Source organism: Halichoerus grypus, chromosome 3 (assembly GCF_964656455.1).
Source record: "Halichoerus grypus chromosome 3, mHalGry1.hap1.1, whole genome shotgun sequence".
Taxonomy (NCBI): Eukaryota; Metazoa; Chordata; class Mammalia; order Carnivora; family Phocidae; genus Halichoerus; species Halichoerus grypus.
Genome location: NC_135714.1, coordinates 297,494 through 321,353, shown reverse-complemented (window position 1 = coordinate 321,353; position 23,860 = coordinate 297,494). Strand labels below are relative to the sequence as shown.

Genomic DNA, 23,860 nt, shown 5'->3' with positions numbered 1-23,860 from the left:
TAATTAAAAACAATTTATTTTTATTTATTTATTTTTAAAGATTTTATTTATTTTTTGACACAGAGAGAGAGACAGCGAGAGAGGGAACACAAGCAGGGGGAGTGGGAGAGGGAGAAGCAGGCTTCCCGCTGAGCAGGGAGCCGGACGTGGGGCTCGATCCCAGGCATGACCTGAGCCGAAGGCAGATGCTTAACAACTGAGCCATCCAGGCGCCCCTAATTAAAAACAATTTAAATTGAGTTATTGACATACAGTAAAATGTACAGAATTTAGATGCTCTGATAAGGGCTTATGCCCATGTAGCCAACCAGCTGTTGAGATAGAGAACAGTTGAGTGACCCCACACAGCCTCTTGTGGCCCCCAACCCTTCCCCACCACCAGCCCGCCCCGGCTCTGAGTCTCCCTCTCCCAGAGTATCGTGCACGTGGCATCCCACCCCAAGTGCTCTCCCCGGTTCCGAAGTGTGTTCCCTCCATTGTAGTAGCTTGTTCATCCGCTCGCCTGCTGGTGGACACTTGGGTGTGTCCGCTTTGGGCTGTGATGAATAAAGCTGCCAAGAACGTTCTTTCACAAGACTCTTTGTGGCCGCGTGTCTTCTCTCAGGTGAAATACCCAGGAGTGATATTTTTGGGTCTAGGCTGAATGTAGGTCTCTGCGTGGAGCCGGCTGCGCTGGTGTGCGTTCCCAGCGGCCGCACCAGGGCTCCTGTCCTCGGGCGGCACCGGTGTCAGCGTGGTCTGCCGTTCTCATGCTGTCTGCGTGTCAGCGTGGTCTGTCGTTCTGATGCTGTCTGCTCTCGTGTGTGCGGGGCTCTCTGTCTGGCGTGGGAGTTCCACATGCCTGAGGGACGCTTTTTCTCCTGCTTATTAGCCAGTTATATGTCTTGTTTTGTGTGTGAAGTGCCCATTCAAGTCTTTTCCATTTTGAATTGGGCAGGAGTTTTTTATTGCACATATAAGTCGTGTATTTTTATTTTTATTTATTTTTATTTTTTTAAAGATTTTGTTTATTTGACAGAGAGAGACACAGCGAGAGAGGGAACACAAGCAGGGGGAGTGGGAGAGGGAGAAACAGGCTTCCCGCGGAGCAGGGAGCCCGATGCGGGGCTCGATCCCAGGACCCTGGGATCATGACCTGAGCCGAAGGCAGACGCTTAATGACTGAGCCACCCAGGCGCCCTAAGTCGTGTATTTTTATATAATACAGATGGAGGTGTGTGAGGAGGAGGAGGAAATAAGCCATAGATGAGGTCACTGCTGTCCCTGGCCAGGCTGCCTTGGGGAGCGGGGGGCCGGCCTGGGCAGCTGAGGTATCTGTGCCTGTCTCCGAATTCCAGAATGTGTACAGTAAAATGTCTTAATGCCTTCCCTGTCCTTTCTTTATGTTTCATACAGCAGTATTACTATTTTTGTTGAAGATTTATTTATTTGGCAGAGAGAGCGAGAGCGAGCAGGGGGAGCTGCAGAGGGAGAAGCAGGCTCAACAGGGAACTCGATCCCGGGAACCTGGGACTCAGTCCCAGGACCCTGAGATCACGACCTGAGCCGAAGGCAGATGCTTCACCAACTGAGCCAGCCAGGCGCCCCAGCAGTATTACTGTTTTTATTTAAAAACTTTCAGTTTTGAGATAATTGTAGATATTTACTTGTAGTTTTAAGAAATGACACTGGCACACTTTGCCCATTTCCCTCAGCGGTAACATCTTGAAAAACTAGAGTCAGTGTCTTGACAGTTACGTCGTCGAGATGCAGAAGTGTCATCCCCACAAGGACCCCTCCTGCGCCTTCACAGCTACGCCTATGTTCTTAACCCTGGAAACCACTGATTTGGTCTCTCTCTCTACAGTCTTGACATTTGTGTATCCTTTTGGAATTGGCTTTTTTCCCTCTGGAGATCTATCCAGGTGGTTGTGTCCATAATGTGTTCATGTTTATTGGTGACGAGTATTCTGTGGTGTGGATGGACCCCAGTTTATGTAATCATTCACCAAGTGACGGACATGTGGGTTGTTACCAGCTGTTTTTGGCTATTAGAAATAAAGTTGCTGTAAACACTTGTGTGCGGGTTTTTGTGTGAATTCATTTCTTACTTTCCTGGGATAAGTGCCTGGGAGTCAGGTGCTGAGTTGTGTGTTTTGTTTTAGGAAACCGCCAACCTCCCATTTCTCACCAGCAGTGGATGAGTGTCTTAGTCCGCTCGGGCTACCGTAACAGAATGCCACAGACTGGGCCATGAACAACAGGAATTTATTTTCTCAGCTCTGGAGGCTCCTAGTCCCAGATCCAGGTGCCGGCAGTGCTGGTTTCTGGAGCGGCCTCTCCCCTTGGCCGGCAGGTGGCGCCTTCTCTGTTAACCCGTGGGGTCTGCGGCCGCACGGCTGAGTTCTTAACCAAGAGTGACCCAGTGTCCCTGGTCCTTGCCAGCATTCCGTGCAGCGTTTTTATTTGATCGTTCTAGCAGGTGTGTAGTGAGTCCTTATTGTGGCTTCAGTCTTCACTTCTCTAGAGGCTGACCGTGCACCTTCATGGGCAGAATGTCTCTGCATGTCGTGTTGTTTGCCTATTTTAGAACTGTTTTCTTGTCCCTGAGTTTTGAGAGTCCTTTATGTATTCTGGAGAGAAGTTCTCCATCAGACATGTGGTTTGCAAGAATTTTCTGTCAGCAGCTTGTCTTTTTATCTTAAACAGGGTCTTCTGCAGACCCACTGTTTTAATATGATGAGGTCACATTATCAGCTTTTCCTCGTGTGGCGTCTGCTCTTACTGTCACATCTGGGAGCCCCTGTGCCCAGCTCGAGATCCTGAGGGTTGTTCTCTAGATCATGGGGGTTTTTCTCCTACGTTTTGTCTAGGAGTTTCCTACTTTTACATTCGTACTCTTTGAGTTGTCATATAAAGCGTAAAGTTTAGATCAAAGTTGGATTTTGTTTTGTTTTGTTTTTTGCACTGGTCATTGCACATGTCTCCATTGAGTTGATTTTGCACCATTGCTAAATATCACTTGGCACATTTGTGTGACTGTTTTTGGGACTTTGCTATTTTGTTGCATTGGGATCTTTGAATCTGTTCCTCCACCAGCACCACACAGTCTTGGTTAATGTAGCTACAGAACAAGTCCTGAAATTGGGAATTCTCTTTTAGGAAAAATTTCAAAAACAAAAGTAGAAAGAGTAACAGAACAAATATCTATGTTCCTACTATCCAGAATTAATAAACATTAGCTTTTAAAAAAGGTTTAGTTGGTTAAGCATCTGCCTTCAGCTCAGGTCATGACCTCAGGGTCCTGGGTTCAAGTCTCTCATTGGGCTCCCTGCTCATTGGGGAGCTTGCTTCTCCCTCTGCCTCTCCCCCTGCTCGTGTTCTCTCTCACTCACTCTCTCTCTCTCTCCCCCAAATAAATAAATAAAATCTTTAAAAAAAAAAAAGTCATGAGTGGTTTTGCATGTTGACAAATGCTTTCTGTGTGTCTGTAGAGGCACTCTGCTCTCCCTGTCCTGTTTGTGTCCTTCGCCACAGGGATTGGTTTTTGGTGTCGAACCACCCTTGCATTCCTAGAGTGGATCCCACTTGGTCATAGTTTATCATCCGAGTTAGGTGTTGCCAGACTCGCTCTGCTGGTATCTTCCTGATGGTTTTTATATCTGTGTTAACGAGTGCTTTCGATCTGTGATTGTGTCTTTGGCCTCACGCAATGGGTTGGCAACTATATTCTCCTGTCACTTAGGAAGGACTTTGTGCAAGATTGCTGTGCTCATTCTTTCTTAAATGTTTCATAGAATTCACCAGTGAAGCCATCTGTTTTCTATTTTTGTTACATGGATTTTCACTTATTTCCTTTCATCTGTTTTTTTTTTTTTTTTATTTGAGAGAGAGAGAATGAGAGAGAGAGAGAGCATGGGGGGGGAGGGTCAGAGGGAGAAGCAGACTCCTCGCTGAGCAAGGAGCCCAATGCGGGACTCGATCCTGGGACTCCAGGATCATGACCTGAGCCGAAGGCAGTTGCTTAACCAACTGAGCCACCCAGGCACCCCATCTCTTTTCTTATATGGACTGACTTATTTTATTTTTTAAGCAGATCTGTTGAGATAAAAATGAGACACAAAGTGCACATGTAGATGTAAGGCACATTAAACGTGTCCGGTACGTGTACACTGTGTGCCTGTCACCGTGGCAAGGCAGTGAACACATCCCGCCCCTCCAGAATGTTCATCCTTCCCCATTACAACCCTTTCCTTCTCGTGGCCTCCACCCCCAGGCAGTCACCGATGTGCTTTCTGTTACTGTAGATGAGTTAGTGTTTTTTAGGCTTCTCTGTAAGGGAGATCGTATGTCTCTTCGGCTTCCATGTTGCTGCTGGTGACAGTAGTCCATCCTGGTTATTGCCGAGTCGTGTTTCACGTAGGGATGATTGGTTTGTCCATTCACTGCTGATGGACGTGGGGGCTATTTCCAGTTTGGGCAATTACACATGAAGTCGCTGGGATCATGTGTGTACAAGTCTTTGTATGGATGTGGCCTCCATTTTTCCTAGGTAAATGCCCAGCAGTGTGATGACAGCCAGGGCCGTTGAGCCAGCTTACCTTTACCCTTTGAAGAAACTGCCAGACTATTCCCACAAGCAGTGTGTAAGCACTCAGTGGACCCACATCCTAATCAACACTTGATATGGTCCGTTCAAAAAACTGAGGCCTTCTAATTAGATGGACAGCAGGATTCTTGAGTTTAAGTGTGTGTTTCCCTAATGTATGATGATGTTGAACATCTTTTCATGTGCTAACTCACTACTCGTGTATCTTTGGTGAAGTGTCTTTTTGGGTATTTCACCCATTAAAAATTTTGTTACTAAATTTTGGATTTTCTTTATATTTTCTAGATACAGTCCTTTATTGGGCAAGTGATTGAAAGTCCAGCTAGTGCCCTGTGTTCTCACCCTCTCAGTGGTGTGGCTAAAAAACCAGAAGTTCTTTACTTTGATGAAGTCCACTTGTCATTGTTTTCATTTGTGGATCATACTTTTGTTCTTATGTCTAAGAAATCTCTAGGGTGTGTAGAAATATAGTTGATTTTTTTTTTTTTTTTGAGAGCGAGAGCATGATCCTGGGTGTGGCATGGGGGGGAGGGTGGTGCAGGGGGAGAGGGGGAGAGGGAGTTCTAAGCAGGCTCCATGCCCAGCGCAGAGCCCAACATGGGGCTCCATCTCACAATCCTCAGATCATGACCTGAGCTGAAATCAAGAGTCAGACACTGAACTGACAGAGCCACCCAGGCGCCCCTGAAATACAGTTGATTTTTGAATGTTGTGTATATAACCCATGATGGCCCTAAACTTTTTTATTAGTTATAGTAGCTTTTGGGGGTAGATTTCACAATATTATCTGCACAGTCACATTGTGTGCAAAGAAAAACATTTTTACTTCTTCCTTTTCAATCTGGATGCCTTTTATTTCTTTTTCTCGTCTGATTGCGTTGGCCGGGCTTCCAGTGCAATATTGAACGGCAGTGGTGCCAACAGCTGTCCTCACCTTGTTCCTGGTGCTGGGGAGAAGCACTGGGTCCTCTACCCCCCAGCACAAGGCTGACGGTTAGTCTCTTGTAGACACCTGTTACCAGGCTAGTGAGCGTCCTCGTGTTCCTAGTCTGCTGAGAGTTCTTCTTTTCATGATGTAATTTTCCACCGTAGGAAACTAGAAAAAGCTAAGCAAGTTAATCCTGAAAACAAGAGAATTAAATTATTTTCAAATGTTTAACCAGCTCTACTCAGTCATGATGTATTATGTTTTTGTATATATTGTTGGGTTTGTTATGCTGACATTTTATTTTACTCAGAATTAAGAATTTTTGTGGGGTTTTTTTGTTTGTTTTTTTAAAAGATTTTATTTATTTATTTGACAGAGAGAGAGAGCATGAGCAGGGGGAGTGGGAGAGGAAAAAGCAGGCTCTCTGCCGAGGAGGGAGCCTGATGCAGGACTCGATCCCAGGACCCTGGGATCATGACCTGAGCCAAAGGCAGACGCTTAACCATCTGAGCCACCCAGGCGCCCCAGAATTAAGAATTTTTGAAGAAGGGTGCCTGGGGGGCTCAGTCGTTAGGCAGCTGCCTTCGGCTCAGGTCATGATCCCAGAGCCCTGGGATCGAGCCCCGCATTGGACTCCCTGCTCAGTGAGGAGCCTGCTTCTCCCTCCCCCCGTCCCTCCCCCTGCTTGTGCACGCTCTCTTTCTCTCTCTGACAAATAAATCTTTAAAAAAAAGAATTTGTGAAGAATTCATGTGTTTATGTAGGATACTGGATGTACTTCAAAGTCTTTTTTGGGCATTGGGCACTGCTGGCCTCTGCTATTCTAGATGCTGGTAATTTGTCCTCTCTTAATTTCTCTTCCTTGCTCTTGCTTTTTCTCTGATCAATCTATCTAGAATTTATGCTTCATTTTCTTGTTTTCAGAGAATTTTGGCTTTCAGAGGTTTTGGTGTTGTTGATTTTCTCCATTCTTTTCCTCATTGATCTCTGTGCCTGTGTTGATTTCCTTCCTGTCTCCGAAGCAGGATATTTAAAAGGATCATATCAATTAGGGCCATTATGTTTGTGAAAAACAAATTGCTAGTCACAAGTCCAGTTTGTATTTTACCTAGTGAAGATATTTTTAAAGCTTACTGTCAAAGTCATAGCACTGAACTGATTATGTCTATTTTTCTAATTTTCAGGAGGGTTTGCATTTGTATATGAAGCTCAAGATCTGGGAAGTGGCAGAGAGTATGCCTTAAAGGTAATAAAGGATGACATTTATGTGGGTTTTTGGATCATTTTAAGGAAATCTCTAAGTGACACTTTCCAGAGATTTATTCCTATTATGAGGAATACGTTTCTTTTTTACAGCCTGTCCCGTTTGTTCCTTCTGAGGGGAGCCATCAGCCATTTTAGGGGACTTTAAAGTTGTGGCTTCCAAGTTCGGGGCACAGGGTGACCTCGGTGCCAGAATGAGGGGTCCGCAGATGGTGGGGTGTTGAAAGCCACTGGTGTGAAATGTGTCTGCGTAGCTTGTCTGTAGACAGGGGTCGCGGTGGGGGGCACCTGGGGAGCGCAGCAGGCCTCGTGGGGGCCGGGCGGGTTTTGTTGGCTGCTGCTGAGGCGCTGACTGACCTTGGAGATCGGGAACGCAGGCCCACATCTCTGCTAGTGTCTTCTCCCATTTTCCTTGATTGTCTAACTTTGCTGTAGCCTGTTTGGAGAAAAGCCTCCTATTTTTAGTTTTTCTTGTGTCCTTGGATCATAAAGGACCATGTTCAAGGGTCTCTAACCTTGTGTCAAGTTTTCACACAGGCCAGATGTTAAAATACAGGTAAGCGGGTTACGCTCTTTGGTGGCATCGCATTTATTCTGTTGGGTGTAGAGTAGACAGACGAGCGCCCTTAATCTTTCCTTGTTTGTTATTTCCTGGTACAGAGATTATTGTCTAACGAAGAGGAAAAGAACAGAGCCATCATTCAGGAAGTTTGTTTCATGGTATCCTTTTCCCGGGCCTGCGAGCACGTGCGGTCACGTAGGGAGGCCTGCATCACGCTATGGCTGCTTGCTGCCGTGAGCTGCTCTGAAGCTCTTTTGGATGTGCTAAAATGGGCCTTCTGCTTTTACTGGACCTATCTGTGGAATATTTTTAGTAGAAAGGAGTTTTCTTCCTTGCTCTTCACTCCCAGGGTAATAGCAAGAGGTTCGGTAGCTTTGGGAATAGAGGTGTTCCGACCCAAGAGGTCTCTGTGTCCACAGGGTGGGCCGATTCCCCGCCCTCTGCCCCTTAATGAGCCTGACGTGGCCCACGGCGCCCTGCCATGAGCTGTGCTCCAGTGATCGCCAGGGCCCCTTGCTCGGCCTGGTTCCCGTGGGCCTCAGCGTCCCTTCTGGTCAGCTGCCCCGCCCCGAGCAACCGGGTGGTTGGGTTTCTGTTGCACAGATGGTGGATGTGTGGGGCTTTTCTTGCTGGCTCTCCACTCTGGCGCATGTTCTCCCTGTGCCGGGGTCCTGCCCTCTGCTGTTAGAATGTGTTTTTTCTCTCTCGAAGCTCTGTCTACTTGAGCCCGCCGGCTGCCTGAGCCTGCGGGTCCTCGCCTTGCAGAGGTTCGCTGGATTCGTTCACTCCTCGTGGCCTCCCACACGCTGCATGTGCCCTCTGCCTGCTGTCCTGCCTGGCCTGTGGTCAGGTGTGTGTGGCCAGCATGGTGGTGGTCTTCATCCCCTACCTTCCCTCTCCTTTCCCTCTTCTACCTACAACCTGCCTTTCTAGTCACCCCCACCTGCTCTCCATTTTTCTGCTCCGATGTGCTGGGATTGTAAGGTAATTTCATTCAGCATTTTGACTGTAGTGTCTTAATGTCATATATATTTGTTTTTAAATGTGCAGACTTACGCATTCTCCTTTAACAAGACACCTGCAGAAAAAACTTTCTGGCCACCCCAATATTGTCCAGTTTTGTTCTGCAGCGTCCATAGGGAAAGAGGAGTCAGACACTGGGCAGGCTGAGTTCCTGCTGCTCACCGAGCTCTGCAAAGGTAACATTTTGTTAGGGTCTGAACCACAGCGGTGTCACGGGTTCGAGTGCTCAGCTGTAATACCGAGGGTGGGGTTGCTGCCGTGGCCCTTGAGGGCACACGACCAAATGGCGTCAGGCACTCCCTGTGTTCTTAGGAAGGAAGACTCCTTAGTTTGTTTGCCGGAGTGGGAGGGACCCAGGGGCCTTCCAGAGAGTTCCAGGGGCAGAGTGGTCATGTGAATATCTGTGGGTGGTGCCAAGGGACCAGAGGCATGGGGCGTGCTTGGTTCCCGCGGTGGGGGCTCAGTCCGTCGTCTGCTCCGCGATCAGTCAGGGCCCACCCACACGTGGAGCGTCTGCCCTGTGGGAGCTCACCATCTCAGTGGGTGACTACAGAGTGCAGGTCCTCAGAGGAGAGTTGGGGCAGGTGCAGAGGCTTGGCAGGGAAGACCTGGAACCTGAGGCAGGAGCCGCTGGGCCCTCGGGCGCTGGGAGTGTGTGCTGAGAGAGAGGAAGCCCGCGCCACAACCACAGGGGCACGTGCTGTGCCAGCGACAGGCGCACTGCGGTGGAGGGGGGAGTGCGGCCGTGGGCGTGGGCACCGGGAGGAGCCTTGGGTGGGGGGGGCGGAGGCGCACTCACGGGAGGGAAGGGTGCGGCTGTGGGCACCGGGAGGAGCCTTGGGTGGGGGCGCAGGCCGGGGGCGTGCACTCACGGGAGGGAAGGGTGCGGCTGTGGGCACCGGGAGGAGCCGTGGGGGCGCAGGCCGGGGGCGGGGGCGCAGAGCACGATGCGGACAGCAGGCAGAGCCAGGGGCCAGGGCGAGGGAACCACCCAGGGGAGTGAGATGCTCCTCAAAATAGGATTTTGCTAAATGCACTTTCCTTTCTGAGAAAAGCCTGCCACATCAGGCATCTTCCCGTGCCCAAACGCTCACTTGTTCTCTTTTCAGGGCTCTGCAGGGTCCCTTAGGCCCATACCACGAGATCCTCAACCAGCACCCCCTTTGTGATGCATACTTTTCCTTGACCACAAATGTCGGTGCACGGAACTGCCGCGTGTCTGGCATGTGAGCCTGGCGATCCTGTGGACAGGGTTGCTGGGCGCCTGTTGGGGTGGGGTGCCACGTGGGGGCCTGGAGCGGCACGCATTGGGCAGCGTGTGTGAGGCTGCCCGCGGCTTCCCGTCTGCCCTGTGGGCTCTGCTGCTGGTGCTGTGTGCGCCTTGTCCGGCTTCCCACAGCTCACGCTCATGCCTCTGTTCCTCTTCGGGGCACTCGGCGTGCTTCTGGGTCACTTTCTTTCTGGGTTTTAGAAGGCTTTAGGTCCACTAGGACCAATGAGATCCATCTCACCAGGGGCCCCAGGGGTGGGGCCTGGCAGCGGCAGCTCACAGCACTTGCCCCTGTGGGGCAGCGTGGTGCTTCGTGATGGAGCAGACCCGCAGAGCACACCCCTTGGTGGGGCACTGGCCTGGGACCGCCTGTCTGAGAGCAGCGTGAGAAGCTCGGGGTGCTTGCAGGGCGGGTGCTGAGGGCTGCAGGGCATGGGGGTGGAGGGTGGAGGGGATCTTAGGGATGTGGGTACCAGTCCCACTGAGGGAGGGCCTGGATGTGTGCCCACAGCCCCCCAGTCTTGCCCTCCACCGTGCTCTCTCCAGGAGCACTGTCACCGTTAGGTTTGTTAATTTTAAAAAAGATTCCCCCTTAATTCTCAGGGGACACCAGAGGCCACTGAAGCACTGGCATTGTGATGCCCCTGCCATGGCCTGGCTCATTCCTCTTACCCCCGGCAGCATGGCAGTCCGTGTGTCACCGCTGCTCTGGACTCCTCTGGGGGCTGTGCTTTGCCTGCGTCACAGGGAGGGCACCCCATCCCTCCTGAGCGTGGGGTGCAAGGCTGGGACGTAGGTGTGGCTGGGAGAGGGCGACAGTGGGTTGGTCCGGTGGAGTGAGGGCCAGGCGGGCTGGTGTGCAGGCCTGGAGAGTTGGGTGGAGCACCAGAGTGGAGACTCCGTGGCAGATGGGTCAGTGGGCAGGAGTGTGCAGGCGGTGAGCCATAATCCCCTGTTCTGCAAGCTTCGAAGGTGATGCCGTTCTCGGAGAAGTCCAGCCCCCTCTGGAGTGCAGAAGTCCGTGCCGTCTGCTCAGGCTGTGCCGTGTGCAGAGCAGTTAGGAGCCACCTCACGTTTAGAAGCCGTGTCTGTCGGCACTGCTGTGTGCAGGCACGGGGGTTCGGTGCCTCACCCAGACAAAGCAAATAGACCCGAAGCAAAGTCCACAGTGAGGGTCGGGTAGTCCCATGTGTCACAGAGAAAAGAGTCTGGGAAAGGGTGTGCCCATTTATGGGCTGAGCAGAGACGGCTCCCTTGAAGGTGATGTGTGAGCCAGGAGCTGAAGGAGGCGGGAGGAAAACCATCCCAGCTGAGAATGGGGCATGTGCAAAGGTCCTGGGGCCTGTGGCTGGAGGGGCGTCTTTGGGGGGTGTGTGGCAGGAGATGAGGCCTGTAGGGGTGGTAAACTGTGGTTCTGCGCTGAGGGGATGAGTCCCTGTGGCGCATTGTGCCCAGAAGACAGAAGGAGCTGGAGGGCTGAGGCGGCCTGGGGCCTGGAGCCAGGAGGGAGCAGTGCAGAACCCAGGAGAGGGTGGGCTGTGGGCAGGGGCTGTGGGCAGGGGGCCAGAGGTAGGAGCAGGGCCGTAGGATTAGGGTGCTGAGGCATGTTGTGTAGGCAGTCTGCAGAGGCAGGCGCTAGGGGCACGAGCGTGGCGTTCCCAGTGGGGAGGTGGCACGTGGTCACGGAGGAAGCCCTCAGCCCTGCCTGCGGCGGGGGTAGTGGGCCCCACACCGGAGTCTCCTGGCTTCCCAGCTCAGGGTCCAAGGACGGCACATCCCTGGGCTACAGAGACCAGGAAGAGCGGCTGCGAGGGGGCAGGCCGCAGGTGACAGCCCCGAGGGAGGGCGGGCTCTGTTCCCCCAGGGCCTCGGACAGGTGTGTGCCCTCGCCACACGCCGCGCCATGCTCTGTCCGCGGACAGTCTGCGCCTTCCGTAGGAATGTGTGTTGACTGAGGTTTAAGGCTCGCAGGCAGGTGACTGTTGCCTGAGGAAATGGGGCGGTTTGAGAGGGTGTGTGTGTTTGGGGTCGATGCGCCTGTCCACGTGAGGTACGGGGTCTGTGGTGGATACCGTGCGTGCTGCCGGCCGTCGTTCACGTGGCTGCGCTGTAGGCTCTGTAACTTTGCTGTGTCTTGGTGGTGGTCCCTCCGCGGGGTTTCCTGATCACGCAGCTTCTGCCTCAGGGCGCCATGGCTGCGGTGGGCGGCGGGGTGCGGCATTTACAGCTGCGCGGTGATGTGAATCTAATGGTCTCTTTTAGGGCAGCTGGTGGAATTTTTAAAGAAAATGGAACCTAGAGGCCCGCTCTCGTGCGACACCGTCCTGAAGATATTCTATCAGACGTGCAGGGCGGTGCAGCACATGCACAGACAGAAGCCGCCCATCATCCACAGAGACCTCAAGGTACCGCCTCCTGCCCGTCCTGTGGGCTGCACCCCGCCCCCAGCCAGGGTGTCCCGCTGGCTGGCACTGAAGTCTGCGATGGCTTTCCCAAAAGAGGGATGCAGTTGCTTCTTAACATCAGAGCAGGTTTCCGGAAGCTTCTCCATCGAAGCAGTGCCGAGCACTCTTTCCGTATCATTCAGCTTTGCGGTCTCCTGGGCCTGGGGCTTCATGCCGCCTGTGTGCCCGTCAGCCCACCCGCCTGCCCTTCTGCTGGCCCTGGGATGCTCTCGGCTCCCTTCCCTCCACCCGCTGGCCCAGGAGGGGGACTGCTCCTCCTCTGGGTCGTCCGTGCCCTCGCCCCTCAACGATCCGTCTGCGGGCAGAGGCTCTGCAGGGCTCCTGTGCTGGCCTCAGGCGGCTTTCCCTCAGTGCCGCGGCGAGGTGCCCACTGGCCGCCGTACTTGGAGCTGCCCGCTGGGGGAGTGGCAGCCTGGTCTTGATTTTCCCTTTTCTGGACTCTCAATGAAATGGAATGGTTTTTGCTGTGTTTGTAGTCAGTACCTTCTTCAGTACACTTGTTTTTGCCCTTTTTTTCCTGTTTTCTGTCCGTCAGGTTGTGTTTGATTAGCAGGAGCCCCTCGGTTCTTCTAGTGGCCTTTCCGCGTTGTATGTGCTGCAGGCGCCTTTTCCTGGTTTATGGCCCCCTTTTTATTTCCCCTGTCGTGTCTTTGGAAAAGTCAAGACTTGGTGAAACTTGCCGGGCATCCACGCAGCTCACATCCTGCTTCTGACCATGTCTTGAGGGAGCAGGTTGTGTTTGCTGAAGAACCTTATGATCCCTTAATACCATCTCTGGTCCAGTCTGTGGCCAGCTTCCCCAGATTTTCCTTCAGGTGTGATGTGCCTCCACCTGGTGGGCCTGGAACAGCGCCCTCCCCTCCTTAGAGCCGGTGGGGTGGGGCGGGGTTCTCCCGTGTGCCTGGGGAGACCCTGGCACCCTGTTGTTTAGACTTGAACCATGGACAAGCCTCGCCTTTTCCTTTTGTCCCTTGAACCCGAGAGGTTGGCAGATCTGTTGTCCCCCCCAGCCCCCCCTCGTTGCAGAAGTCTGTGGGGTCAGGAACCACTGTCCTGGGCGCCTGGGTGGCTCAGTTAGTTAAGCAACTGCCTTTGGCTCAGGTCATGATCCTGGAGTCCCCGGATCGAGTCCCACATCAGGCTCCCTGCTCAGTGGGGGGGTCTGCTTCTCCCTCTGACCCTCCCGACCCTCCCCCCTTTCATGTGCTCTCTCTCTCTCAGTCTCTCTCTCTCAAATAAATAAAATCTTAAAAAAAAAAAAAAAAAAGGAGCCATTGTCCTGAGGGCACCTGGGCAGTGGCAGCCCTGCATGCCAGCCATCCCTTCCCTGCTGTCTGGACAGGCCTTTCTTAGTCGACCAGGTGGCTGGTGGATTTTCTTGTGGCATCAAGACTCCTGGTTTGCATGTTAATGCTTGTGCTGGTGTGTCCGTAGTTTTTTTAAGGGGCGGGAACTCTACGAGGGTGAAATCAGTAAAGAATCAGTATTGGTGAAGTTTGCCTGGTTTGGACATCCCTTGTCTTCTCAGTGCCCCGTGTTCGCCAGGGGACCACAGTCTCCAGGGCTTGTCTGAGGGAGTTGTCGAGTGGCGCTCTGTGGAGGGGCAGGTGCGACACGGGGGATGACAGAGGCCATGGGGACACGTATCCTTCTCCTTGTTTTGCTCCTGTGCATGGCTCCGTCCAACACTGCAGGCCATGGAGCGTCGTGCTCCTGTCCCGCTGTTTGCTCAGCCTTACGGCTCTAAGGTCTGGCCACGTGTGGCCCACACCCAGTAGAGTGTGTGTTGTGAGAGCTTGTGCGCTTGGTTGACGCCTGCTTCCTGAGTTACTCTTGTCCGTGCTTCAGCCCGGAGTCTAGGGACCTGCCCTGGGGTGATCCGGGCAGATCTGTGCCTGTCGTGTTAAGAACATGGTCCAGTTCCTTGTCTCTTTTGGATTTTAAGAGTTATGTCAATTTTAGTTTCCTGAACAGAGGTGTTTTGTGTATCTTTTGTTCGATTTCTTCCCAGGTTCTTGATACACTTGATGATTTTGAAATGGCATGTTAATGTTTTTCATTTTTTAACTGACTTTTTTAAAGGTTCTTTGTATGTTTTATATTATTGAGTGGAGTTATTTTTGATTTGTGGTTGATTTTAAATTTTTTCCTTTTATTTTTCCGAGTTACCTGTTTTTAAAGGTACACGTACTGACTCGGATCAGCAAGAAGTTAAGATGCTGTGTTTTCCCGTTTGTGGAAGGCTCCTCACTGCGCTCTGGGGAATCCTGTCCCGTCTCTTCAGCACGTCCTGGGCCTGGGTCTCTGCACCCCAAGTTCACAGGGACTGTCTTCTGGAATTCTGCAGGTGGAAAACTTGTTGCTCAGTCACCAGGGGACCATCAAGCTCTGTGACTTTGGCAGCGCCACGACCATTTCGCATTATCCTGACTACAGCTGGAGCGCCCAGCGGCGGGCCCTGGTAGAAGATGAGGTGAGCGGGGTGGGCGTGGGCCCTGTGAGGACCGGCGAGTCGGACCCTGGCGTTCGCCTCCCAGGCCCGTCTTTGGGCCAGGAAACACTGAATTTGAGGGTTATATTGCGTCTCCATCACTCATCTCATCCCAAAACTGCCTCTTACAGCTTTTTCTTTCACTGCATTTTTTTCGTATTGTAGAAGACGTGTATTGTAAAACTTGCTGCCTTAGCCATTGTTAAGTGCATGTTCCAGCAGTATTAAGTACATTCATCATCGTTCGGCTGTCCCATCATCCATCCACAGAATTTTGTCACCATCCCAAATAAGGCTATTTAAAAAAATGTGTATCAGTTAAAGTTACACCTCACGGGCTCCCGCAGGAGACCCCAGAGGAGATCGGTGAGTGTGCCCTGAGCAGGTGTGGCCGTGGGGAGGCGCCGGCAGGGCTCCATGGCGGGCCCTCATCTGGACACCCCTGCGGGCACACTCCCAGCGGCTTATACTTTGATGAGCAGCTTATGGGAACTGCACACGCGGACAGAACATAGGATACGGGGAACCACAAGGAATGACGGGGTAGGGAAGGTGCTGAGGCCGTGCTCTGCGGGGGCGTCAAGGCAGGCCTGCTGGGAAGGAGCCTGAGGGACAGGACTTGAGCCAGCGGGCCTCCCGCTCGGCCCCTCAGGACCCGTCCCTGCAGAAGCTCGTCTGGCGTCACATCTGCACAGGGCACCTGTATGCTTCTCCTGCAGTCTGTCACCGTCTACTCCAGGCCTCAGACCAGGGTGTCGGGTCAGAACACAGGTGCTCCTGATCTGCTGGCTGTTCCTAGACGGACTGTGCTCGAGGGAAGGGGTCTGTCCTCCCCTCACGCTCCATTACTAAATCGGAGACGTGTCCAGTCACCCCAAACCAGCGCAGTCCCACTTGTGTGTGAGAGCGTTTATAAGACAGTCGTTCCCAGCAAAGCAGAAACGTGTGAATGTTCTCCTTGAGTTGCTTTGCAGAGTGTAGTGGTGCAGTGGCGTGGGAAGGGGTTCCTGGTCCCAGTGTGCCGGGTGGTCGGTGTAGTAACTGCCTCCTGGGCTCTGAGTCCTGCCCCGTTCACTGACTTCAGTAGATCCTCGGAGGTGTGCGACCACCCGCTGTGTCCCGTGCACGCCTCTTTTGGGTGATGGTCCCTTCCGCCTTCTAGCCGTGGGGCGGGGGGGGGGTCTGCTTGCTGTGCTTCTATGCCCTGCATGTCCTCCCACCCCCACTGTGGCCACGGTGCCACACCACACCGCCGTGGCAGGAGCCCCCCACCCCGCACGTGCTGACCGTTTGGGGGGACTCGTGGCTGCCATTTTTGCTGGCTGTTCCTAGACGGACTGTGCTCGAGGGAAGGGGTCTGTCCTCCCCTCACGCTCCATTACTTTGGTTTGGTTCATAGTGAGTCCTCGGTTACTGTGGTGTCAGAATGCCCTGGATTTGCTTCCCCCTTGGTCCTGTGTTCTTTGCCATGCTCCCCTCACTTTGGAGCGTTCGTCTACTTTCTGGAGCGTCGGTGTTCTGAGCTCAGCAGGTGCCTGTCCTTGCAGCCCTGGCATCTGTGTTCATCAGAGGAGAGCTGCCACCCCTGAGTTGGGGCCAAGCTCTGGGCGTGTGGGCGTAGCTACACACGTGTCCTTGTGTTAGAAGTCACGCACCTACGCCGGCCTGTCCCGTGGGCACCTGCCCCCACCCCACATCTGTGTGTCCCTCTTTCCCGGCGCATGGCCCAGCAGCAGCATCCCTTGTGCGTCCACTCATCGTTCTGCTGCACGTGCAAGACTTGCAGCGACCCTAGAGAACACACCTCTCCTGGCAAGAACTCAGGGTTCATGTGGGGTTCCGGCGTGCCCCACCCCCCGCCCCCACAGCCCAGACCAGGTTCCTTGGATTCGGTCTCTCTCCTTCCGAGTGCTTTTGGTACTTGTTTGAAATATATTTGGGTATGTCTTTTTTTAATTTTATTTTTTGATTACTGAGCAGTTACAGGTTTCCAGAAGAATTGAGCTGAAAGCGGAGAGCTCCCCCGTCGCCACCTGCTTCCCTCTTTGTCCTCCTGCGTTTCTTCTGCAGGGATGAGCACATGCGTGTGCACTCCCAGGTCCCCGTCCCTCTCGCTCTGCACACGCTCTTCTGGTTCTCTCCCGGGTCCGTGCGTGCAGGTCCCTCCATGGTGCGACCCTGTGCCCTCTGGCCAGGGCCTTGTGCTCGCGGTCAGGCTGCGTCTAGTGTCATGCGTCGGCCGAGTTAGAGACAGCAGCCTGCATGTGGGTTCTCGTGTGTCTTCCGGGGGTGCGCCTGGACGAGCGGTGGCTGGGTCTGTGAGCAAGTCCAGCTAGTGAAATCGGAGGTTTTAACAGAAGCTTATCAGACGTGCACAACGGCACAGAATCGTAAGTGGGCCGCTGGGTGACTTTTCCCGTGTGGATGCCCCCGTCACCCCACATCTGGGCTGTATGGTGCCCCCAGCTTCACCTCCCTCCTGGTGTTCTGGGTGAGTCCTGCCTGAGTGCAGGAGTGTGGTGTTCGGGAATGGCCTGCTCGAGGCCTTCATGCACTTTGATCACGTTCCCGTTGATCCCCGAGGAGCTGCAGGAGTTAGATGGCGTGCACGGGAGCCCCGTACCGGCTGCGGGGCTCACGTGCACTCACCCCCCGTGGCCGGCCTCTGCAGAGGCTTGCTCTTGAGGAGCAGACCTTCAGGTGGAGAACGGCTTGTTATCCTTTCCACGTGTCCCGCTGAGGTCTTGGCTGTGGAGTCTGCGGCGTGTGGTTGGTGCTGGTGTTTACTGTGCACGGAGACTCCGTTCTCCCCTGGGCGTGTGGCCCTGTGCCGTGCTGTGCCACCAGGCTCTCTCTCGTCCGTCACACGTGCCACCCTGTATACACGCGTGTCAGCGTTCTTGATGCAAACACCTGAACCAACCAAGTGAATTTGGTTTAGTTCTCGCTCCCATTAGAGAAAGTGCTTCTGCAAGAACTTGTCAGGAAGCTTTTTGTAGAACAGCACTTCCTCTTGCAGACGCGCGTGACCCAGCCCACGGCTCTGGGCCAGACTTCCCACAGGCCCAGACAGCTAGGATGCCCGCAGTGAGTGCTCGGCGTGGCCGCTTCGGCGAGCACCGGGGCGCCAGGGAGCAGGCAGCAGCAGGGGTGAGGAGGGCGGTGAGCGGCCGGCCATCGTTGTGGAACACCGGGATGCAATGAACGTCGTTCGTGCACATCCCGCAGCGTATTCTGGAAAGGGGCACGGCGTCGATGCAAAGTAAGAAGCAGTGCTCATGTGTGGCCTTTCCTCTGAAACGTGTGTGTCTGTTCTTCAGATCACCAGGAACACCACACCCATGTACAGGACGCCAGAAATCGTGGACTTGTACTCGAACTTCCCGATCGGCGAGAAGCAGGACATCTGGGTGAGGCTGTGCCGCTGGGGTGCCTGGGCAGTCCTGCCTGTGAGCACGTGGGAGGCCCTCGGGCACAGCTTCCTGCCTGCCCACTCTGCTCCCTTCCCTCCGGTGTTCCTCCCTCCTTCGTTTTCTCCTTCCATTGTTTTCAAGAGTCACTTGTGAGTGCCGTCAGCAGAGATGCACTGAATAAAGTTGGGGGGGTGTCAGCGTGCGGCGGAGTCCCACAGGGCCATTGGGGACGCCTTGTCTGGGACACTGTGCGTGCGACAGATCTGCTGCCTACAGGCTCGGACCTGAGCCCTCTGACCCACGGACATCCGCTGTCCTGGTCAGAGCCCCTTCGGAGAGGCCGGGGCGCTCATGCAGCCGGACTGGCCGCTGCAGTCTTGCAGCTCTGTGCCGGTCTGGTGCTGGCCAGTGAGGGCCAGGCCCTGATGCCTAGGTGACCGTGCTCCTTTCACCTTTCTGAAACCCTGTGGCAGTCCCTGCATGGTGTGGGCACCATGTCTGGCCACGTGTCTCCTGGGGTCCAGCGTCAGGGTGCAGAGCTTGAGGAGAGCCACGCTGAGCGGCCCGGGGCTGCCCCTACGCCGAGGCATCCTGCCCCCCTGCCTGGCCTCTCTAAGACCAGGGACAGCAACGCCTCAGACCCAGGCAGCCCTTGAGGGCCCAGACCTCAGGCCTCTGGGGCCAGCCTCCAGTGACCCCGCTGTGGATGTGAGAATCTATCCCGAGCGTGGGTGGTGCTGATAGCAGTTTGAAGTGTGAGAGTCGGTAGGATGTGCGTGCTGGGGCCTTTTCTCATGATAGCGGCAGCCCGTGGTGTCTTCTTTCCAAACATTGGTTGACCCCAAATAGGTGCCCTCAGCACGTCTGGGCCGGAGGACACGCAAGTGTGCACACACAGTTGGACAGGGAAGCGGGCGTTGGGTGCTGAGGGCTTGGCCTCACCTGGGCACTCTCACTGATGAGAGTGAGATGTGTGTGGGCCCTGCTGCCTGGTTGGTCCGCCGCATCCCCGTCATCCGATGCTCCAGGGAGAAGCAGCGGTGGGAAGGGACGTCGCCCGCGGACCCCCAGATTTGCTTCCTGCGTTTCTGCTGCAGCGGCTCGTCCGCTTGCGCGTCGTGTCCTTTCCGCAGCTGCCCCGCCAGGCCCCAGATGCTGGCGTGTAGAACTTTCCGGTTTGATGAGAAAATAAGAGATTGTTGTTTGTCCACGACTCAGACCTCAGGAGCTCGCGCCTAAGGAGGGTGGCAGGTGGGCTGGGTGTGCGGGGAGCGCCGGCCCCCACTCTGTGGCCGCCTGTAACTCAGACCAGGCTGTGGCTCCAGCTTACACAGGCTGACTCGGTCCTGACTGTCCTGGGCTGTGGATCCAGACCCCTCACCTCCGCCCCACCCCGCCCCGATCTCTCTGCCCCCGCCTCCCCCCTGCGCTCCCCTCACCTCCGCCCTCCCCACAGGCCCTGGGCTGCATCTTATACCTGCTGTGCTTCCGGCAGCATCCTTTTGAAGACGGAGCAAAACTTCGAATCGTCAACGGGAAGTTCTCGATCCCCCCTAATGACACCCGGTACTCCGTGTTCCACGACCTCATCCGTAAGTCCCACGTGTGGGGACCTCGAAGGACACGCCTTCTGTCACTTCTCGGGCCCGTCTGTCCTGTCTCTCGCGGCTGTGTGGCAACCCCCCAGTGGGGGCTTTTCCCAGCCCCCAGCCCCCTTGTGAATTCTCGGTGCTCTGAATGGCCCGTCGTTCATGGTAACTTTGTGCTGTTTTTGGGCTTGCTGTGTCATATTTCACTCATTCACTTGTAAAATCAGTGGTGTGAGTGAACCGAGGGGCTTTCGGGGTCGGTGAGCTCGGGGAGAGTGGGCACTGCTGTCCCCAGACCCTGGCCCGAGCTCTCCTGCCTCTGCCCTAGGCGCCACGCTGAAGGTCAACCCCGAGGAGCGGCTGTCCATCACAGAACTGGTCAACCAGCTCCAGGAGATCGCGGCCGCCAGGAATGTGAACCCCAAGTCTCCCATCACTGAGGTAGGGGCCTTGCCAGGTGTTGCCCATGATGGTGTGGTCAGGACAGTCCTAATTCTAATTCTGCTCCTCCTGCTCTGGGGCAGGAGACACGGCTCCTGACGAGGCTCACGAGTGCCCTGGCGCGTCCACAGCCCGGGGCGATCCGAATTCCCTGAGGGAGCGTCCCAGCTAACGAGAGGCTTGCTGCCCTGTGGGGTCACAGGGGCAGGGGCAGCAAACTGGGTGTGCGGCTCTGGCGGATGATGCTCGGCACGTGTCACACGGGCCTGTTCCCAGGCCTGCGGGCCCAGGCAGGAAGGTTGAAATAAGGACCTGACGTGTCAGGGAGGCTTGTCACACTGTGCTGAGGAAGAGGAAGCCGTGGGAGGGCATGGGGGTGAGACAGTGGGTCCGCTTCAGAGAGAACCCCCATGTGGTCCCGCGCGGAAGATGTGTGCTCCCCCGAGAGCTGGCAGAGGGCTGACTGGTGGTGTGGGGAGCTGTCTGATCTGTGGGCCGGCCGGCCCGCGTGCGCACCACCGGGAGCTCACTGGGAGCGGGCCCGGCAGAGATGCTGCCGGACGGACGCAGCCCCCGGTGGGCGGGCTACTGTGTGTGTTCTGACCACAGTGCTTGTGGGACCTGGGACCTGCGTGTGCAAACGTTAGACCCCGTCTGTAGGGTTCTTCTCTGGGCCATGCGGGGCTGAGTGTGCAGAAGGCAGCCTGCCGCAGTGCCGCAGACCAGGCCGCCAGAGAGAGAACAGGAGTGGAGTCTGAGACCCAAGAGTAGGGCCGTATGAATAGGTGCATTGTGTCATTAAAGAGGAGGCTATGGAAACAGAATTTAAAAAAAGGCCGAGTGGTCCCTCCACGTCCTTCACGACCCAGCCGCAGAGGTACTGAGCACCATTCGTTAGGGTTTACAGGGAGTCGTGGGAAGCGTAGGGTCCCGGTGGGGGACGTTCTATTTCTTCCAGAAATCAGTAAAGCAGATAGAGAAACTGCACAGAGAAGATCTGGCCCGTTTAACAGACACGTGCCGCCTAACGCTTAGTGGGCGTGGGCGTTGTTTATAGGGATTTGTAGGAGATTAGCGTTGACTAGCATGGTCACAAAGGACAAGGCTTCATCGCGTTCAGGAGAAGCGATGGCACGTATACTTTCTTTTCTGAGTTTGCTGTAGTGAAACTTTAGCTCAGTGGTACTATCTTGTAAAACCCCAGCAGAAATCCTAAGGTGTGCTGCCAGGTAACTTACGAGTAAGCGTGGAAGCTGAGCAGGGCTGAGCCCGGCCCCCGGTGGGGCTTCCGGCCCTGTCCTGACGTCACACAGTTGGGCTGTGCACCTTGCCCAGGGGCTCCGAGCGTCTCTTAGCAGGCTTTTAGGGGTCAAGGCCCCACCCGGCACTGGCCTTGGGCTCGGCTCGTGATAGACACAGCCCCCTGCCTTGCTTCTGTGGCAGCCGGAGGGCTCCAGCTGACTGAGGGCACAGATGCGTCACCCCGAGGGTCTGCTGTTCCCACGCCCCCGCTGTCCTGGGTCACTGCAGAGCCTGGCACACGGTGGGCGTGCGGGGAGCACTTGCACCAAGGGGCAGACTCACAGCTGCTCCCTCCGTGTTAGGAGGCTTGTGTGCAGAAGAGCACGTGTGCAGATCCCCCGTCAGCGTGCTCTGTCTTTTGGTTCAGGTGGCCCGTTCCGGGTCTGGGAGGTTCTTCCCTCGGCCTCATAGTGAGTCAGGTAGAGGCGGGTTGACTTGTGGTGGGCGTGCCTGGGGCTCACCGTGTGCCGCTGTCCGTGTTCTGCACCCGCCAGAGGTTGACTGTTTGCGTTTTGAATCAATGCAGCTCCTAGAGCAGAATGGAGGCTATGGGAACGCTGTCCCGTCCCGAGGGCCACCCCCTTCTGGGGGCTCCAGCAGTGGTGGCTACAGCGGAGGTGAGTACCCCCGCCTCGTGCCCACCATTTGTCCCCTGGGGTTACCTGCTGGGCACCTACAGGGCACCCAGGTCCTGCTCTCCCAGGGCTTTGGGCCTGACAGCAAGAGGCAGGCTACACGTTTGGGGTCCCCAGAATCACCCTCAGGTTTGGATTGCCTCGGACTGCCAGAACTCAGTGGGACTGGCCCACTGGGCCACGGGGAGCTGGGGAAGAGCATGAGCATCAGCTGTCCTCTCCCTCTATCGTCAGGACAGCACTGGCCCTCTGCAGCATGGAGGGACAACCAGGGGTGGCCACACAGGCATCGCCGGCCACCCCTGTGGCTGGCTGGTCTCCAGCCCCGCGGAGACCTGGGGGCCCTCCGTCAGTCACTTGTCGGCGTGGCCCGTGGCCTAGGTGGATGAGGGCACGCCTCAAAGGGCAGTGACCGGGAGGGCGAGCACATTAGAAGGAGGGCGTGTGGGGCACAGAGTGGCCCTGATGGGAACTGGGGGGCTGGAGGGCTCCACGTGGGGGTTTCGACCGGGAGGCCCAGACACTGCTGTGGTGGGGCCGGTGGTTTTCCTCACAACTCCCATCACGTTTGGTGAGCGATCCGTGCTCTCGGCCGGTGTGTATCAGGATGGGTCGGGTGTCCAGGACTGGCATGGCGGAGCGGTGTCCCCAGGGGAGCCCTCGGCCTGAGCTGTGTGTGGCCGTGCCTGGGAAAGTTCTGGAAGGCTGTCTGCCACGTGCCCCGGTGCTCATCCCCCAGCTCTCGGTGTTTGCGGTGTGAATCCAGGCCCTGGCTTCTTCAGCTCTCCCGTGTCTGTGCACTGTGGGCCCTGGACGCCCCACTGAACGTCCCGTGGGGGGCGCCTCACCTGCCATGGGGGGAGGTTCCCAAGGCACTGAGATAAGACCATGCTACACAGAGGCTGCGGGGGTCCTGGCAGACGACCCCCATGCAGCCCATGGATCGTGCTGATCTCTGTTCACGCCGGCTTCTCCCACCAGAGCCCCCTTGACGACCGCACTCTGGGGGCCCTGCATCTGTTGCTGCTCTGTTCACATCCAGGCAGCGTGTCTGCAGCTGCCTGTTTGGAGTCTGGCTCCGTTCCGGCAGCCCTGCCCCCGAGAACGACCGATTTCTGCCCCAGGCGTGCCCGAGGTCCAGCCATGTGGCCTTTCTGTGCCTGGCTTGGAGCTGAGCAGGCTTCCCCGCTGCATGGCCCGCTGTGTTCTCCCCGCATGTCCTTCCCCACCCTTTCCTCCTCCAGGTGGCGACGGCTTCCCTGTCCACCCGTGTGCCCCTGCCTCAGAGCTGGAGGGGCCTCCCCTTTGCTGGTTCCCTCAGCACGAGTTGGTGTGACGGCGGCCTCCCAGCTGGCGTCCGCGCATGCCAGAAGTGGGTGGGGGGACGTCCTGGAGACGGGAACGGAGGGCCGTGCGTGCCCAGAGGGTCCAGCTCCTCTTCACGGTGCCCAGGTTCTGCCCTCGAGGGAACCGCTGGCTGGGCGCTCAGTGGGGGTCGTACAGGGTGGTGCTGCCCGCCAGGCTCACGCGGCAGTTGCTGGTTTCATCTCTGTGCCTGGACGTGGTGTGCCGACAGTTGGGGCCGACAGGAAGCGGGGCTCCTTGCTGGATCTGCTTCTTGGCTCATGTCCCCACGGGAGCTGCCCCAGGCCGTGCCCTGGTCTGAGACTTGTCTCTGCTTCCAGGCCTGGCACTTGCCGAGTACGACCAGCCCTACGGTGGACTCCTGGACATCCTGCGGGGGGGCACCGAGCGCCTCTTCACAAACATCAAGGACACCTCCTCCAAGGTCATCCAGTCCGTTGCCAAGTGAGTGAGGGCGCAGCTTCTAGGTGACAGCACGTGGGTTCTTTGTAGTGGGGATTTCCCGACCCTTGGGCTGTCCCCCCT

The 23,860-nt window shown here is 55.7% G+C and overlaps 1 protein-coding gene across 8 annotated transcripts in view; it reads left to right on the top strand.

Annotated features, from left to right (window-relative positions):
• GAK (cyclin G associated kinase) overlaps positions 1–23,860 on the top strand; it is a 54,427-nt gene that overhangs the window by 4,632 nt on the left and 25,935 nt on the right. For 3 of the 8 annotated variants that reach the window (XM_036094321.2, XM_036094320.2, XM_036094325.2), the window contains 10 exons: positions 6,701–6,762; positions 7,440–7,499; positions 8,426–8,540; positions 11,897–12,039; positions 14,447–14,572; positions 17,911–18,000; positions 19,460–19,595; positions 19,921–20,033; positions 21,862–21,952; positions 23,656–23,779. In XM_036094321.2, the coding sequence (XP_035950214.2) occupies positions 6,701–6,762; positions 7,440–7,499; positions 8,426–8,540; positions 11,897–12,039; positions 14,447–14,572; positions 17,911–18,000; positions 19,460–19,595; positions 19,921–20,033; positions 21,862–21,952; positions 23,656–23,779 (1,060 nt within the window). Of the gene's footprint in view, positions 1–6,700; positions 6,763–7,439; positions 7,500–8,052; positions 8,192–8,391; positions 8,541–11,896; positions 12,040–14,446; positions 14,573–17,910; positions 18,001–19,459; positions 19,596–19,920; positions 20,034–21,861; positions 21,953–23,655; positions 23,780–23,860 lie in introns of all 8 variants that reach the window. The other 5 variants (XM_036094326.2, XM_036094324.2, XM_078068275.1 and 2 more) reach the window with 4 other exon arrangements.